This window comes from Argentina silus (genome assembly GCF_951799395.1).
Source record: "Argentina silus genome assembly, chromosome: 14".
Taxonomy (NCBI): Eukaryota; Metazoa; Chordata; class Actinopteri; order Argentiniformes; family Argentinidae; genus Argentina; species Argentina silus.
In genome coordinates this window covers 14,727,465-14,746,297 of record NC_139668.1, presented here as the reverse complement: position 1 = coordinate 14,746,297, position 18,833 = coordinate 14,727,465, and the positions used below count along the sequence as shown (strand labels likewise).

Sequence of the window (18,833 nt, the reverse complement as noted above, 5' to 3'; positions counted from 1 at the left end):
TACAACTTTTTTCATGTTGACGTTGTAGAAATCTAGTCACAGATTGGTAGGCACAGGGTATGCGGTGACTTACCTTCAAAGGTAGCAGACGCTAAAACTAACCAGGATAGAGACTGGGAATATTTCTGATAATTGAACTTTTCGGGTGGCACAACGATATATACAGGACAACACCAAAACCTTAAACGTCTGGACTGAGCATCGTTATACTGCTGTAGTGGTCCAGGTCGAAACGAGTGAGTGGTGCGCTTCGACGGCGCACAGAAAGTCTGTAGCCTTCGACTTCGGCTAGTTATACTAATATAAAGTAGTCTGTTGTATTTACATATCCTTTTCATTTACATATTTACATATTTACACGCACATTGTCATAGTGAGATAAACTGACTATTTCTTCCTAAACTAGGAAAACGTAATGACAAGTTATTGGACAGCTGCCTTATGGTGACTCTGAAGACACTTGCTCTGCTCATCTGTTCGAAGTTCACTGCTATCCTGAAACTATAAGGGTTGACTATAGTTAGATTAGAGCGTTCATCTCCGTTCGAGTCAAACCCAGTCCTCCCCGTGACCGCCTCCCTTCAGTGGATATAGTTCCCTGAGGCAGCCTCCGACTAAGGTAAACGTTTTTGCTTATAAATATACCAATTATTCATTCATTTTGATGAGGAAAGGTTTAAAGGGGAAGGGTTTTACAACATACAATAATGACATATTGGAAACAATGAAGGAAAGAGTTTGATGAGAAGATTGTTTATCATTGTCTATGTCTAGTCTTATTCATATCCGAGACCTTGCACACAAATGACACTGTCGTGAACTATCAGCAGCCTCAAATGTCATAAGGCTTGGTAGGCTAGCAGACCGATAATCTGGATTTATTAGTGGTTGGCTCATCACGGTTTTAATGTTATTGTTGTTTGTATGTACAGTATTAGGTTCTGGATTTCATTTGACATAACTTATGAATGTATAAGGGCAGTTCGTTTTCAAAGATCAAACATACTATTACTTGTTGTTACTTCTACTTCTTCACACTTCATACTTCTTATAAAAACTCATAAAGTAGGTCTACTGTAGCTCAGAAATGCAACAAATATAATTTATTCCAAAGAAGAGAACGGTAAGAAGTCACTGCAAACATGACGGCTTCTCTGTAAGGGCAACGTGAGTCTATGCAATGGAATTATCCAATTATACTAACTTATTTAACTGCAGGTTAATTGCAGGCAAAAATGGCAGTGTTCAAAACATTTATTTTTAGGTTATCGACTGTTCTCTACACGAATAAATACCCCAATAGATACTTTAATTAACGGTTTAATTAACGTTCCAATCTTAAAGAGATGGTTCACAAAAAAATATGAAATTACAGTACTGAGCCTGAGCCATTATTTTCCAGTTAAAGCAATTGACACAAAACATGGTCTTTATTAGCATGCAAAATGAACCTTGAAGTGACTTGAAATCAATTACGAAATCACAATTGTGTTTAATTATTTAAGATAGTGTTTATTAGGCCTACTGCGCCTCAAATGGTCTCACTCAATTTCATCATCTTCAAATAGTGTGTTGAACTTAGGGTGTAGTCTGTCCAACACACAGGCTACAGTAACCTACGGCAAATTATCCTAAGTACATACAGGTATGACAATTCTGACACTAGAATGTTGATTCTTGAATAAATACAGCATTACGACACAGGGGCAACTAAATGTAAAGTCAACAGGTGTACATTTAGTTGGATGCGCGCCAGCTGTGTCAACTATTTTCTCGTTAATGTGCAAAAGATGGCCCTTAAAGGGGCAATCTGGGATTTAAAAAATAACAAAGCTATTTGGTAAATAGCTGAGTGATGGGGCTGGAGAAATGTTACCACTCTCAAATTCATACAGAGCTATTGATGTCAGAAGTGACCATCTATGAGATCAAAATGATAGTTTTAACCATGTTTTGAAGTGTTCATATACAATTACATTGTTTACAAACATTAGAGTAAAACTTATGAAGCTTATAGTAAAGCTTATATTTTAGTTTCTGATGGGGGTAAAACTGTTTAACTAAGCTCATAAGGCATCTATAAGTAATATTCTTGAATATGCAATGACTATATACAGTAGCATTAATTTAAAAGTTAAAAAAAGGATGTACCAATCGATGTACCAATTATTTTGGCACCCTGACTGTTTTTCAGTTTTAGCAGTATTAGTCTAATTTACAGTAAGTCAACCAACAAGAGTTGCATTACCTCTAAGGTTCAGAAATGTCACCAGCACATTAGCACAATCACTTTAGTCGAACTCTCCACCCACTTCACCACCACAAAGTTGTGTGTGGTGAGAGAATGAGTCCACTGATAAGTCCATGTCACCGCAGAAGCAAATCACATCAACTTAAGTTAGTTTGTGTGATTAATCCTTCACGATTTACTGTACACACTTACCATGTATAGAGTCTGATAATCGTAATAATAATGTAGGTTAATTGCCTGTCACATTTAGTTCCTTTCTAGCCCTTGAGTCCTTGTCTGCTGTTGCTTGGCACAGTTTAACTATGACAGGCGATATACCAGGGTTGGAGTCCGTTGAATTTCTCTTTAGTCATTTCACGAAGTAAATTGTGGAAGTGGAATTACAATTCAATGATTGCAAATTATGGCATTTATTTCTAATGATTTCCCTAGAAACTGAGAATAATAATTTTAAATCGCATGAGCAAATTCATACCACACTGAATTGACTGAATAGAAATCGAATTGACCCAAACTGCAATGTATGTATGTATGAATGGAGGGCAGAGAAAAACATGGCTTCAAGACGCTCACACATTGTATATGTTCATTAGATCCCAGGTGGCAACAGGCTGAGGGATGCCTCTGGGCGTCTGAGTCAACGAACAGCAGACAATACATCACGTCACCCCACCGACTGAGTCACCAGGCCTTAGCGGCCAGATCCAGGGCCTTTAGTGAAAGAGGAGAGAGCGAGGGAGTGAATAAGGAGAGAGTGAGAAAGAGAGAGAGAGAGAAAGTGATCATGATCGACCTCAGCCACCTGACGGAGGAGGAACAGGGGATGATAATGACCGTCCTGAAGAGGGATTCGGAGCTGAAGAAAGCAGAAGAGGAGAGGATCAGGTGAGGCCTGTCTAGCGTCTACCTTCTCGGTGGACATCTGGTTTCAAGTTACCTATAGTGTGTTATGTGTGGCGTTGAACCATTTTAAAGTCCTGTCAAAGAACAGTCGTTTTGTCACAGCTCTGAACAATCAATGTCATTACAATGTTTAGGTTAAAAACCTGCCGTGCTCAACTGTTATTCAGAAAGTGTTTGGTCCTGATGGAGGCGCTATAGCCGAAACGTGTCCATTTGTGACTAGAAGGACTTGTTTTCCTTGTTTAGTTATATAATTACAATGTTTTCCTCTTTGTGCCACTACACTGTTCCCTGTTCCCTTCTAGCTGAAATTCTCGTTACGTAATCAAACGTGTGAGAATATCAAATGTTGTTTGCAGATGGCCCTCTGTCTTTCGTTCTGTGAGGAGGAGAGTTGATCCCTTTATGGGAGAGTAAACAGCCTGGTGAAGGTGATGTTTGTCTGGTTGTAATATGATAACGACTCAGCCGGATACAGACACAGCCTCCACCACAGAGAGGCCTCAATGTGAGATAAGCAATTAGATTACGGCTCCAATTCCAGTTCCAACCCTACAGATCCACATGAGAGAGATGCATGCTCGCCGGCCCCAGGAATAGAATCCCTAAGAGGTAGAACACAGAGATAACGCCTCACTGAGTTTCAACTTTGGGAATCCTGAAGCACAAGCACTATATGAACAATGTCAAAATATTGTTTACTTAGACATGCATTCCTTATCTTGTCGTTATTGGCTCATACAGTATGTGTCCAGTTAAGCACAACAGGTATGTTGAGTCTAAGCGTATAGGTAGCCGTGTCTTCAGCCTTCTCTACGTAGCACCAGAGTTGATGACGAAAGACAAGTAACAATGGCCTATTCACTTTCAATTTTGTAATGGAATTGGCCAGCCATCTCTTTTTCCAACTGTAGGAGACTGGAGACTGGCTGTGTTTGGTTGACTTGTCTGTGTTCAGGCATGGCCTTACTCACCCTAGTGTAAAAGGATTAAGACCAATCGTGTGTAATAACGTTCTACCCCCTTTCACATGACCACTGTGGTCTCCCTTCAAAAGGAAAGATGAGTCATAATTGCCATTTCTAAACACATGATTTTCATTTAATTATTTTAACTTGCAGGGAAACTTTCGCAATTCCTTATTTTCGACAAATCATGCGCATCATTTCTGTAACTGTAACGTAATTTTTTTCTTTTTTTTAAATGTAGGGCAGAAAAGGCTTGTAGTTTTTATTTAGTTTTCAATTGAATAACTAGATTCGGGTTAGAGCAGCAACTCAAAAACCTCATTAAGTTTAACATGATATCATGTTGTGCAACCTGAACCTTCCTTCCTTCCTTCCTTCCTTCCTTCCTTCCTTCCTTCAAAATTCTGATTGCCTTTGTGGATTGACAGACAAAAGTCAAAACCTCATTGAGTCTACTACTGTTACTTCTACTTCTTCTTACTTCTTATGAAACAATTTGAAGAGTAAACAGAAGCAAAGGGGGGCAATATTTGTTAAACAGGTGTGCTACCTTTCTATGCCATAGGCTGGGTTACTCTACCATATGCAACAATAAATTCAAGAGAAATCCCAAGTTCATCGAACAACGGGAACTGATGCAGTAAATGTTTTTAAAAAGGACAGCAAGACGTCACCTAATGACACCTTTTTATTGTGTGCCAGCTAACACATTGTGGTGGTTACCTTTTTTTCAAACATTTTGGAATGCCACCATTTCCTGTTGCTCTGTGAACTTGGGATTTATTTTTAGGGCAACATTTGATCAGTAAACCTCCTGTCACTTCCTTTATTCATAAAGTGTATTTATATATGAGGAGTTGGGTTTAAACGGTCCAGCTTCAGGTTTGGTTGTTTGCTGGGGGCATGACCCTTTTGTTTGCCCAAGGAATTATGTTTCTCCCAATAATGTGAGAGTAGAGTTACAGCCAGCTACCATGAATAGGAATGGTGTCACTTTCTTGGTTAGACTCTCACTTAATAAAGACGCATATTTGTTCATGTGCTTTCAGTGCATATTCAGCCAAATGATGATACAAAAAGAAAGAAAAGTGTTGCTTTATTATCGACATTACATTGAAGGGGAAATCATTGTTGTGCTTCCCCTCATTTGATACTGATTGAATAAACTTGTTTTTTTTCTTCCCCCAAAAGAATGTGAACTATTTGTCCACAAGCGCTTTATTGTGTTCCCATGTCTATTGGGTTATATTGTTAACTCGTGTGGAGGCAAATGTACCTTTTTCTGCTCAGATAGGGTGAAATACTGCTTAGAATCAAATCGAATGCTGTGTTTACAACAGAATGAATTAGATTGAAATTGCCTAGATGATTATTCGGAGACACACAACCCTTGGTTGAACTCTGAACGAATCATGACCTCTGGTAACTTTGCGATGTGTTGAATGAATAGACACTATACAGTACATGGCTTACCTATGAACAATCCCACAAAAGGACTTAATTAATCAGTTTGTGTAATAATATGTATAATATGTAATAAATGAGGCAGGAATGTATTCATTCAGGATGCTCTCAGACTTAAAGAACTAAGAACCAGCGAGACAACGTCACTTGATGTCTTACTCAGAACACACAAGCCAGTGAATTAGAATTTAGTTTTTTCATTGGTACGTTTTTGTTTAATGGACATAGTTTTTGTTGTTGAGCACCCCTCCCATTGTTACTTTGTTTGCTGAAGCGTGAAGGACTCTTACAGTAGATGTTTTGTGTGTTGGAAGCCAGACGTTTTCTCGCAACACTAGTCCTGGAGACAAGGCTGTTTGTGTGTTTGTCCCACCAGGGAGCTGCAGACGAACTCCCCGCCAGCAGAGAATAGGCTCAAGTACCTGACGGGAGAATGGTTCTATGAGGCCAAGTCTCGCAGGCACAGGGACAAGATCCATGGCTCAGAGATCATCCTGGCCTCCATGAAACAGAAGAGAGGGACCTTAGGTGGGTTTGTGCTGTGCAAGGAGATGTGTCGCTGAAATACACTACCAGCCAGGAGGCAAAGCTATTTGGTATTCAATGTTGTGATGATGTGTGGGATATTGGGTTTATACTGTGCATTCGGAAAGTATTCAGACCCCTTCACTTTTTCCACATTTTGGAATGTTACAGCCTTATTCTAAAATGGATTAAATTCATTTTTTCCCTCATCAATCTAGACACAATACCCCATAATGACAAAGCGAAAGCAGGTTTTTAGAAATGTTTGCTAATTTATTAAAAATAAAAAACTGAAATATCACATTTACATAAGACCCTTTCCTATGACACTCGAAATTGAGCTCAAGTGCATCCTGTTTCCATTGATCATCCTTGAGATGTTTCTACGACTTGATTGGAGGCCACCTGTGGTAAATTAAATTGACTGGACATGATTTGGAACGGCACACACCTGTCTATATAAGGTCCCACAGTTGACAGTACTGCTAACACTTCACTTAGAGCCAACAGTTATAATAGGGGTTGTCAGTCAATTAAGGAAATGTGTTGATTAATCTGTACAGCCCTAGTTATAATGCATTATAATATGTTCATAGTGCATTGTACTACTTGTTAAAAGCACTTTAAGTACTTTTTCCCTCGTCTCTGCTGCAGATGGGTCTCTGAAGGCTGAGAGGCCCAAAGCTGTCAGTAGTAAAGCAACAGACATCGTCGCTCCACCGAAACCTGCCAGACGCCTGGAGTTATCAACACAGCCCCAGGAGAACAGGTAACTCACTTCTCTACTTTGGCCCATAACTTTGGATATTGGCCTAAGTCAGAGTAGCAGTTCAGAAGTGTGTGTGTGTGTGTGTGTGTGTGTGTGTGTGTGTGTGTGTGTGTGTGTGTGTGTGTGTGTGTGTGTGTGTGTGTGTGTGTGTGTGTGTGTGTGTGTGTGTGTGTCTGTGTGTCTGTGTGTCTGTGTGGGGCGGGGGGCGTTGCGGTGTTGTGTCTCGTGACTCAGCTTGAGTCAATATAGGTGGTGCTTACATTAAAACAGTCTGCTCTGTTGCACTGTACCTGCTCACAATATTCCAGGTTTCCCAGAACGTGGCCTTAAGGCTAGAAGTAATTTACTGTAGTATAGGAATGCTGTAATGATACATTTGGAGAGGCCTTAAATTTGATAGTTATTAAATAAGGTGCCTGCAGAGCCATAGATATAAAGTACATAGTTTAGTTTGGCCAACTGTCCTCCATGTTGGCACCAAACGTTCCTAGAATGTGATTCATGAAACTTTTAGTTTAGTTTGACAACATGGTGCCCATTCTAGTTCAATTCATGAACTGAGTTTGCCAAACTCTTTACAGTATATCTATGGCTCTGTGTGCCAATAAGGCTTGAAGAGTTTGTCATGCGTGAATCATATGGGTTCTGTTTTCCTCCAAGATTCCCAGTGGGCAGCCAGCGGCTAGGCAGGTCAGCTCTTACATGGCCCTGCCTCCCTTTCATATCAGAATTAATCACATGTGAACAGGCTTCAGCTATGCAGACCTTAATGCTGAACAAACAGTCACAGAGCTGCTAGGGAATTTCAAGAGGAAATGCAAATACACAATACTTTTTGTATAGTTTGCTTAGCCCAAACATCAGCAGACAGCAGACCAGTGGTCCTCAGTTGACACCCAGTGCAATGTATCCTGAAACCTTTCACTCACCTGTTCTCCAAAAAAATGGTTCTTCGGAAAACTCTTTGAAGAACCCACCAAAAAGGGTTCTACATGGCACCGAAAAGACTTCTTTAAAGGGTTCTCCTCAGACCTGGTGGAAGGTCTTTAAGTGTTAGCTTGAGCCTGCCTGGAGTACCAGATGCACTTATGGCCATTTTATTGGTTCAATTGTGCCAGGCAAACTCAATAAACCACAGCTTAGTATTTGAAATTATTTAAAATACTACTTGAACTCAGTTTTCCTACAGGGACAGGCCAAATAACCCTTTTTGATTCTAGGTAGAAGCTCCAGTAGAGTGTACTGTAATCTCTATTACTGAACAGAATTTCTATAGAGTAATCTTTCTGTCTCCGTTACAGGGAAACCCCCAGTTTTACAGACGCTGAGAAAGAGAAACTGAATTTATTGCTTCGCTCCCCAGGAAGGGTATGTGTCAGGTCTCATTTGCTGAGAATACAGGCGATTCAATGTTTTTACGATTGTTTTTTACTGTAGAGCTCTTTGAACTGCGCTGATTGATTGATTGAAATACAAATAGCAAGCAATGATATTTTATGGCATCCTGTTATATTTCATTGCAATATCACAGTTTAACTTCTACAGTAGAAACATTAAACCATACCCATACCCAACTCTTATCTGATTATTCTGTTATTTTTCTGCTCTTCTCGTTCAAGCCAAGGCACAACCCTTTCAACTGTTCATCCCTTGTTCTTGAGGCAGCTAACAAGACAGATAAACAGTTACCAAATGGAAAACAGGAGTCTCTGAATTCACCTGGAGCAGGTAGGAATGCACAAATGTTTTATTCATGCTAAAGTAGCATACAGACGCGCAACTTTAAATAGGAGGTCCTTCAGGATGCTGTTAATTTTTTTTTTTGTTATACAGATGATATCATATTTTGGGGATTTAGCAATACTAGCCATATCAGTGATATTTACATTGCCTTGTACATATCTCCAACTTCTCATGTTCCCTATTGTTTCTCATAGAGTCCATATCTTCACTGAAGAGTCACACAGCCAGCACCACCAGGCAAAACCTGTCTGGTTCTGTCACCTCTGAAGGGTCCTCTGTCGGATTCAGGCCTGTGCCAAAGAAGAGAACCTTCCTTTCCAGACAGCAGAGCTCCATCTCTGTGACAGAAAGTGATGATTCCCACTCTGGGCGTGCTCTTCAGCCAGGGTCAAAGGTTATCGTCCCTGCTCCACGAGGTAACCTCCAACATGCCTTTAACTGTGGCTCTAACCACTCCAGCCAGGGCGCCGTGGACATGCAAAAAACTACAACTCCCGTCTCTGAGTCACAGAACAATTTAACTCCCATTTCTCCTCCTGTCCAGCCATTGAACACTCAAAACCAGGTCTCCCCAAAGCCACTGAGTGAGGTGACCTTGATCTCCTTCTCCTACATTGGATCAGAGAGGGACAAAAAGCCCCCCACTATTACCAGAGAGAGGACAGTGGAGGAGACCCCAGAGGACCCCAACAGACACCAAGTGAGGGTCTCCTCTTCTCTCAATGAGACTGAAAAAGTATCAGTACCCCTGAATGAGTCCAAGCCCCACACCCTGCTGGACATTAGACCAGCCACACACTCCAATAATGACAGACCCAGTGATAAATCCATCCCATGTGGTGAGAGGAGTGAAGATGCCCTCACCCAGAGAGAGTGTGTTGGTGGGGATCCTCAGGCCAGAGAGAGGTCTGGTTGTGGAGAGTCAGAGCCCCTGTCCTCACTGCTCATTAAGGACTTACCATCAGTGGATCATACTCACCAACAGTCTGGTCAGAACACAGCCTTTCAACCCACTGAGATACAGAATGAGGTGTGGGAGGTGGACAAGGAAAAGACGAGGACTCGCAATGTGGGAACAGCAATCAGACAGGAGGACCTTAGTTTGCCCCAAAGCATTATGGGTAAGTCCAAAGACAGAAAGTAAGAATTAAAGGGATGGTTCCGCCTATTTTCATGATTCGGTGAAATATCATCTTACCCTGAGTTGTCCTCATATGCTAGTAGTGAAAGCATCTCCGGTTCCCCATTCTCCGCTACCGCAGAGATAGCAGCGCCCTCTCCAACTTAAGGTCTGTCGGAATCCTGCCCAGTTCCCTGGAGAATAATCACCTAAACATGGAAATAGGCTGAATCATCCCTTTAATAGAACCTGCAATAGTCCAAAATGAGTGTGAAAATAATTTTGTTGGCTCATGAGTACCATGAATGTGACTTAACCTGCATCAATTAAACAGTATGATAGTTTACTGTTTTTTACAAGCCCAGCTTATTTTGTCATATAACCTGACAATTTTATGAACTTTCTTTCTCAGATCATCAGGATCATCATGAACTCCATAATTCTGGGGATAAACCTGATAAACATGGTCCTAAAAGATCAGGCCGTAAAACCTCAAAATCTATCCCTCGCAGTCCCAGACCCGCGGGGGAGGAGGGAGACTCCATCGCCAAAGTCCTGGAGTGGTTCAGCCGGAGCACAGACAGCAGTGACTGGCTGGAGGTCGAGAGCGATCAACCAGACACAGTCAGGCTTGACAAACAGGAAGGCATGGTCACGGAAGACATGATAGACTCTGTGAGAAAAGACACAGAGAATATATTTGAGATCAGATCTCTTCAGAGAGAGAGGAAAGCTCCAGAGATGAAAAGCAAACCTCCACAGGGAGATGGCAGGAGGGGGGAACAGAGTATTGGACAGGAGGCGTGTTGTAGTCCAGTTCAAACTCCAGAGGTAGGGGATGGATCAAAGCCTACATCCCCTATGATTCAGCCTCCTGTCCAGTCTCCTGTGAACACAGAGAGGGCATATCAGCCCAAGAGACGCTTGTCCGAGACAGAGAAGCTGAGATCAGCAGATAGAAAGGAGAGCAAGGATGTGATAGGCAGGGAAGAGGAAGTGAAGAAGGTCAGTGGTGGAGCACAGGTCATGCCAAAGGAAGTGAATGAAAAAGAGGAACAAGATGAGAACCAACCACCAAAAATCTCCCACCTGAAGTCATTCTGGGAGAAGGGCAACACTGGTCCAAAGATACTCATAAGCAGATCGAACACATCCACTGAGAAAGGACAGAAACCAACTGTTCAACCAACAGTGGAGAAAGAGAGAGAGGAAACAGAGAAAGAGAAAAAGAAAGAGAAAGAACAGACAGAAAAGCCTCATATGACTGTCCATGATACACATTCCACCTCTGCTCCAGATCCATGCAATGTGGAGGGGACGTTTGTCTCATGTCCCAAGGATGGACACAATGAACAGCCAGCCCCAGCTAATCAACAAGAAGCTAATAGTGGAGATCAAAGTCGCCAGTCGACTCTTGGTCAGGAGGAATGCATTCCTAAAATGAGTTGTGTAAGCGCTCCCATTGCAGACACACGCTTAACGCAAAGCTCCTTGGACAACAATCGGACTCCTGCCACCCAGAATAAAGAAGACAAGAAACACACCGCTGGCTATCGGGCCTTACCAGCAGCTCCCCTAGTGATGGACCGAAGAGGTTCAGAGACTGAGATCCTCTCCCTAACTCGTCTCAGTACCCCTGAAATACCCCTCCAGTCCAGACTCAGCCCAGAACCTCAGAGGCTCATCCCATCAAGGCAAAGCCCACAGCCTGACATACAGGTCCAGTCTAGAGTGAGCCCAGAACCTCAGAGGCTCATCCCATCAAGGCAAAGCCCACAGCCTGACATACACGTCCAGTCTAGAGTCAACCCTCAGCCTGTGAAACTATCACAACCCATAGTAAGCCCTCAGCCTCTGAAACTAACCCCAACTGTACTAAGCCTTCAGCCTGAAGTGCTGTTCAGGACCAGTTCCAGCCCACAGCCTGAAAACCTCTCCCAGGCTAAAGTCAGCCCACATTTGGAATGCCTCCAGGGTGGAATAGAAAGTGAGCTGTTGAACACAAAATCTCAGCAGAGCAGTGTCAGGGATGATGTAAAGGTGAAGGATGAAGAAAGTAGAGACCGATATTTTCAGTCAAGTGTGTCCCTTAAGAATCAAGATGATCCCAGCATGAAAGACAGAGGTATCAGCCTACACACACTGAAGCAGGTCCCCACTCGGCAGGAGAGCATGGCTGATAAGATAAAGCAGCTCAAATCCTTCTGGGAGCAAGAGAAGAACAAGCCTGTGTTTTACACTGGGAAGTCTAAAGGATTGGCGGATGCCAAAGTCAATCAAGCTTTATTGCCAGCCCCCGGAAAGCTCCAGAAAAGATTCACCAAGTCTGAATACGACCTGAGGTCTATCGGTAATGAATCAAGCAGTGACCATGAACAAGACTCCAACTCTTCCTCAGACAGACAGAGGCAGAACTTTACTGTTCTCACTATGAATCAAAGACTAGAAAAATCTTCCCCAAGCCTTGGAGCTAACCGCTCGCAGTTCAAGAATCTCAGAGAATTCTGGGGAGAGGCCAGCTCGAGTCGCAGAGGGTCGTTATCTGGGTCGATATCTGTTGACAAATCCAAGAACCCCAAAAAGAAAGAGTCAATTGATGCCCAGCCCCCAATGCTGGAGGTAAAGCAGTGTGTCGACTCTGAGTTTTACCGTAAATCCACCCCCAGCCCCACAGAGAAGGCCAATGCTAGACCACCTTTGGATGAGAGCCGGCTTGCAAAATCATCTCCACCCCCATCTTTAGCAAGTGGCAACAAAGATAGAGAACAGCCGTCAAGGTCACCCAATGACAGACATATTGGGGCAGGGTCACGTGCCATTGTTGACACTAAAGCCAACCTGTCACAACACAACACCGGGGAGTTGGAACAGCAACAAGACCCTCGTGTCCCCCAGTTAAGACGGGGTTCAGTACAGGACTCTACAAGAGAGCCTCAAGGCAACCAGGGAAAAGAGTCTCGGTTACAGAAAGCGAGAAAAGACAGTTATGGAAACTCAAGTGCACGTGCAAGCGCTCTGCGGCGGGCCACTAGTATGTTTGCTTTGAACATCAGTGAGGAAGAAGATAAAACTTTACCGGGGCAGCTTAAAAAGGCACAGGAAGTGAGCCCCGTCCAATCCAAGAGGACACAGGGTAGAAGACAGAGTGCTGATAGCAGGGCCAGCCCCAGGAGGTCCTCACGATCATCAGAGGATTCTGAATCTCAGGCTCTTCGCGCCCGCTCATTTGTTCCTATAGACTACCGTCATTACTTAGGGATTACAGAGAAGACCAGCGTCCATACTCTTTTGGTTCCAACAGTGAAGCAGCAGGAGGCAGAGAGCAGGGCTGGGTCAGAACTGGACCTGAGTGGGCCTGCCCGGACTAGCACCCCAGTCGGCTCAGAGGAGCACTACAGCAGAAGGGGCAGCAAGACAACACAGCGCCCCCTTTGGGTGAACCATGGTAGCACTGACACTGGACGAGAGTCATCCACGAGCAGCACATCTGATACCTGGTCCAACTCCAGGAACAGTTCTACACGTGAGCTATAATGATTTCAGTGGCCACACTTTACATTAAGTTGCCCTTAAAACTCTATAGTAACTCTCTATTACTCCAATAAATACTTTTAGAGTGACCTATCCCTCAACTCCATATATACAAAGTAATTACCTAATTAATTTCCATGTAACAACATGTTGATATGATGTTGGTATCAGAGTTATTATTGTGTTACTACACAGTACACAGATATGGGGGTAACTTTACAGTGTTAGACTTTCAGCTGTTATACTGTGATGTGTCAGTACATCTATTACAGTACTATTACAGATGTGTCAGTACTATTACAGTACTATTATCGATTACAGTATTGGTGCAGCTTATCTATGGTAGGTCCAGCATCCTGAATGAAGTGTCCATGTCTGGCTGGGTGTTGGCAAAGGCATGTCTCAGTAAACATGGTGTGTGCTGGGTATCAGCTGCCTGTGTTTAGTTTGTGGGTTGAACGTTACGCCTCTGTGGCTTTAATGGCATCACATGGTGCTCTGTCTCCACAACTACATGGTGAGGTCAGTAGCCAAGCAGCTTCAAATATGTGTTTGCATTAGCATTCCTGTCCAAGGTAGACTTATAACCTACTGGAGTATCCTCATGTGAGTGATGGAAGTAGGTTCCCATACTGCATTCAGTATGTTATATTTCTAAAATACAACATTTAATGATATTTTATCTTAGATGCTTCATGGTCTACTTGAAAAAACTCAACCAAAAATGGCAATCACAGTCAATTAGTCCACCTTAAGAGAAGCCCTCATACCTGTTATCTCATAAGAATGCCACTTTACCACACTATTATATTTGGGAAGGGACCTTGGAGAAATTATATCAAATGTATATACTGTAACTTTTAGGTGAAACCGATGGTGAGGATCAGAACCCTGTGAGGAAGGCGTTGAGGCGTGCAGAGGCGAGGCCAAAAACTCTTGCCAAAAGCCTTGAGGACATCACAGCGTCATTGCCACCACGTGAGTCATTTCTCCCTTTTCCTTACTTCCTTAATTACATTTATTTTACCAATTGGTGTCAGTATTTCTATGGTGCCAACATCAACAGGTGTTCTTCTAAACTTGCGTTGTTATTATCATCATTACAGGACAAGAAAGAAGACAAGAACCTATTGTTGACCTCAGGCGCAGCAGTGATGGTTAATACTGTATTTGTTTTGCCCATTTTGAAATGTTGTGATCTGAAAAACGGATTAAAGTTCTTGACAGAACGGTCAAGGGGATGAATGGGGATCTTACCCATATTTAGAAACTCTACTACACTAAAACATATTCAACATCATGCAATGACCTCTATAAAAGATAAGGAGTGTTACAGAGGCCATTGCATGATGACATACTATATATTTAATGGGAATGGAATGTTTTGGTGTAGTGAAGTTTCAATGTATAGGTAAGGGTACTCTCTAATCACTTTTCCCATTCTTTCATCTGTCAGCTTCCTCCATTAAGTTGCCATCCTCATCCTCTTTCTCTGATCCTGAACATCTGAAGAAGATGAGCAAATCTGTTCCCTCGTTTCTGCAGAAAGAGGTAAAGCCACCCCAGCTCTTAGGCCAAAGCAGGCTCTGTGGGCCCCATTTTACTTGAGCAAAACAGTATCAAGAAGTGAGCAAAGTTGCCCCTAATAACCGTAACATTCCCAATAGACAGGAAGGGACATAATCCAATTGGAGTTTCATATATAGTACTGCAACTAGTGATTGTAGGGTGTGCAATATATTTTCAAGCTGTTCACTTAAACACTTATTTTGCACAGTTCAGCACGGTTTTGCTCAAGCAAAATGGGGCCCTCTGTCTCTGTGCACTGGGAATTCTGTCTGTCTGTCTGTGTTCTAGAATGACGGCAGAGACAATGACTCCACCTCTGAGGACAGTTACCATGGAGGCAGGAGGCTGATGATGGGCAGATCTATGACTAACTTCAGCACCTCCTCTGGCATGGCATCTGTGTCCTCTGTATGTTCACACACACAAACACTGCACTGCTAATGCACAGGCACTGTTCACATCTAATACTGTTTTATGTCTAACCACCAAGCTTAACTGGCATTTTCCGTAAGCAAACTCTTATCATGATTACAAAATGCTAACCGTCTTTTAGGGGCAATCCGGGATTGGTACCTCAATTTTTAGACTTTTAAATGAATGATATATAGCCATTGATTCTTGAAGAATATAACTTATAAATGCCTTGTGAGCTTAGTTCAACTGTCCTTCCCCATCAGAACCCAAAATATGAGCTTGTATTACTCCATTGTATGTAAACAAACTCTGTATAGCTTCAAAACATCATTTTGATCCCATGGATGGTCAGTCCTAGCGTCCACACTATACCTAGCGTCCACACTATACCTAGTGTCCACACTATATGAATTTGAGAGAGGTTACATTTCTCCAGTCCCATCCCGCAGCTGTTCACCAAAAAAGTGGTGGGTGACCACTTTGTTGTTGATTGAATCCCAGATTGCCTCATTAAATTAACCACTAATTTTGTGTTATGTGTTGATCTAAATTGCTGAAGGCCTTAGATATAATGAACATACACAAACAATCCTCTGTGTGTGTGTGTGGGTGTGTGTGTGTGTGTGTGTGTGTGTGTGTGTGTCCCTGTGTCTGGTCCTAGCTGAGTGGTAGTGTGATGACCATGTACAGTGGGGACTTTGGGAATGTGGAGGTTCAGGGGAACATCCAGTTCTCCATCAACTATGTGCAGAAGCTCAAGGAGTTCCACATCTTTGTGGCTCAGTGCAAAGACCTGGCGGCCGTTGACCCGAAGAGAGGCCGCTCAGACCCGTGAGTACTGAAATCTACATAGCATCTAAAACCTAGAACCTAAAACTTGCAACCTAGACCCTAAAAACTGTCCAATCTGGGATATGAAAAAGATGACGATGGCCAAGCCACAAATATGTATATTTGAAGGTAATTATAGAACATCAAAATCATGCTGGAGTTACATTGGGAATTGTCTTTTTAGGCAGAACTACAAGTGAGAACTACAACGGTACCACGAGTGGGCGCTATTTTGTATCTCTTACAAAGTGTCTCTTTGTAGGTATGTTAAAAGTTACCTGGTACCTGACAAAGCCAATTTAGGGAAGAGGAAAACGGCAATGAAAAAGAAGACGCTGAACCCAACTTTTAACGAAATCCTCAGAGTAAGACCCAAAGTAGCAAATACATCAACGCGAGAGAGACATTTGTCAGCACTTGTATGTTAGGTTTGACATGAAATGGGTTTAACAATAACTGCCTTTCTCTCCTTGTCCCCTTATCAGTATCGAGTTCGTATGGAGTATCTCAGAACCCAAACTCTCATTCTCTCAGTTTGGCACCATGATACATTTGGCAAGAACAGTTTTCTAGGCGAGGTGGATGTGGACCTGTCGAAATGGGACTTCGACCACACCCAGATGAACTACTTAGCCCTGACAGCCAGGGTAAGAAAACAACAGAACAGGCCCGCTTTGTTCCTGCCTGCTCTCATTTGATATCAAACCATTAATCCAAGCCTGAAATCCATCTCTGTGCCTTTTTTGTTCATCCAAATAACAGTTCATGTCAGCCATTTTGTGACATGGCAAGCGTGTTTGCTTCATGTTTTGTGAAGGAGTGGGTGGAGTTTGGAGTGTGGTCAGAGGAGTTTAAATGCTACAGTATAGTGTAGATGTGTGTATATGTGATGATTCTCTCCCTCTCTCCAGCCCGCCTCCAGTCTTCAGCCCTCAGATGACAGAGGAGAGATGAGACTGGCCATACGCTTCCTGCCCCAGATAGCCCACAGTAAGGGTTTACACATCCCTCTCTCATGTCTGTCAGACTGTAGCTAAGTATATGTATTTTACTATATGTAGTTCAGTAAAAACAGAAAATGCTTGAAGAGAAATTGTGAAATAAGTAAATGCAAAATAGATTAGAAAAACAAAACATTATGTTAGCAAAAGAACAAGTGGGTCACAGTTGACTGAATGATGTCATTCTGTTCCCCAGGCCTTGCTAAGGAGCCCTCCAACACAGGTGAGGTTCACATCTGGGTGAAAGACTGCAAGAATCTCCCTCTCATCAGAGGAGCCACCATTGACCCCTATGTAAAGTGGTATGTACATTATCACACACTCCACAAATAACGTCAATATGCAAACGTTTATAAATGAATACATAAGATTCAGCACAGTACTGTATGTTGTTAGAGGAGGACATGTGTATCATAGACATGATTGTGTGTGTGTCTGTGTGCGTGTGTGTGTCTGTGTGCGTGCGCATGTCTGTACCTGTGTGTGTGTGTGTGTCTGTGTCTGTGTCTGTGTCTGCGTGTCTGTGTCTGCGTGTCCGTGTCCGTGTCCGTGTCCTCCCCCCATGCTAGCTTCGTGCTCCCGGACACGAGCAGAAAGAGCCGGCAGAAGACACGAGTGCTGAGGAGGACGGTGGAGCCGGTGTTCAACCACACCATGGTGTACGACGGCTTCAAAGAGGAGGACCTACAGGAGGCCTGTGTTGAATTAACAGTCTGGGACCGCGACAGGCTGGCTAGTAACCTGCTGGGAGGTCTGAGGCTGGGGCCTGGCACAGGTACTGTATGAAGACACCGTGTGTGTGAGCGAGTGAGTGAGTGAGTGAGTGACTGAGTGACAGAAACAATGGAAGCACTGGAATAGTATCAGAAGTGCAAACGCTGGCAAGGCAAGCTAAGGCAAGCTAAATCGAGCACACCCTAAGTTTTTTTTAAGTATTTGAAACCTTTCCAAATCTCTTGCCCAGGTTTGCTACATGACACCAAAAAGGGTTCTACGTGGCACCTACATGGACCAACCCGAAAGGTTCTAGAACCTTTTTTCTCTATGTGCAGGTGCATTCACAGAGAATCTCCATTAGCTAAGCTTGGGTTTGTCCGTCTCTGCAGGCAGAAGTTACGGTGCAGTAGTGGATTGGATGGACTCGAATGCTGATGAGGTCGCACTGTGGGAACGAATGATAGGCTCTCCGAATGAATGGATTGAAGATGTCCTGCCTCTGAGGATGCTGACCACAGCAAAAACTGCATTGAAATGAGTGAAAAAGACTTTAGTTAATGATTGTAGTCTATACCTGCCATATCTACAGTAACACAGTGTGATTTATGGTATGTGACATGCAATCTGCTGTAGAGCAACCAAATACATTCTATACTGAAACATTTAGTAATGGAGAAGTACAAAAAAACATTTACTGGACCTGTTGATGGCAAAATGTATCTTCATGTATCATTTATTTGCAGTTATCCAAAGACCTGTTATGTTAATGACAACCATAACATTCATAGTGTACTATTAGCCAAACACATACTGCTTTTCTGTGAATAATAATAATCACAATAAGTTTATCAATACTTAATTTATATTTGATATTACAGGATTCAATTAAATACAGTGCACATCCTAACATATTAACCACAAGTGTAATTACAGATGCTATGGTGAGCATGAGATGACAAAAAGCGATATTAAGATTGATGGCCATTCAGATGCAGTGAAGACAATAAATCCTTGGACCCACTGAGTG

The 18,833-nt window shown here is 42.7% G+C and overlaps 1 protein-coding gene across 2 annotated transcripts; it reads left to right on the top strand.

Annotated features, from left to right (window-relative positions):
- The first annotated feature begins 12 nt into the window (after positions 1-12).
- sytl2b (synaptotagmin-like 2b) lies at positions 13-18,821 on the top strand. 2 transcript variants are annotated; one of them, XM_083684911.1, is made up of 19 exons: positions 13-619; positions 2,845-3,136; positions 5,963-6,114; positions 6,766-6,880; positions 8,182-8,248; positions 8,500-8,608; positions 8,818-9,744; positions 10,156-13,266; positions 14,139-14,252; positions 14,381-14,431; positions 14,731-14,825; positions 15,132-15,251; positions 15,919-16,088; positions 16,351-16,453; positions 16,574-16,735; positions 17,000-17,078; positions 17,286-17,391; positions 17,659-17,864; positions 18,196-18,821. In XM_083684911.1, the coding sequence occupies exons 2-19, from the start codon at positions 3,036-3,038 to the stop codon at positions 18,342-18,344; spliced, it is 5,937 nt and encodes a 1,978-aa protein (XP_083541037.1). In that variant the 5' UTR covers positions 13-619; positions 2,845-3,035; the 3' UTR covers positions 18,345-18,821. The 2 variants fall into 2 exon arrangements, with proteins under 2 accessions (XP_083541037.1, XP_083541038.1); XM_083684912.1 differs by lacking the exons at positions 16,574-16,735; positions 17,000-17,078; positions 17,286-17,391; positions 17,659-17,864; positions 18,196-18,821 and having other exon boundaries at positions 16,273-16,383.
- The last annotated feature ends 12 nt before the right edge of the window (positions 18,822-18,833 follow it).

Coding starts and splice junctions, on each gene's coding strand:
- sytl2b (XM_083684911.1), top strand. CDS start 3,036: ATGATCGACCTCAGCCACCTGACGGAGGAGGAACAGGGGATGATAATG. Junction 13,267..14,138: donor CTCCAGGAACAGTTCTACAC/GTGAGCTATAAT, acceptor TGTAACTTTTAG/GTGAAACCGATGGTGAGGAT. Junction 14,826..15,131: donor CCTCGTTTCTGCAGAAAGAG/GTAAAGCCACCC, acceptor TCTGTGTTCTAG/AATGACGGCAGAGACAATGA.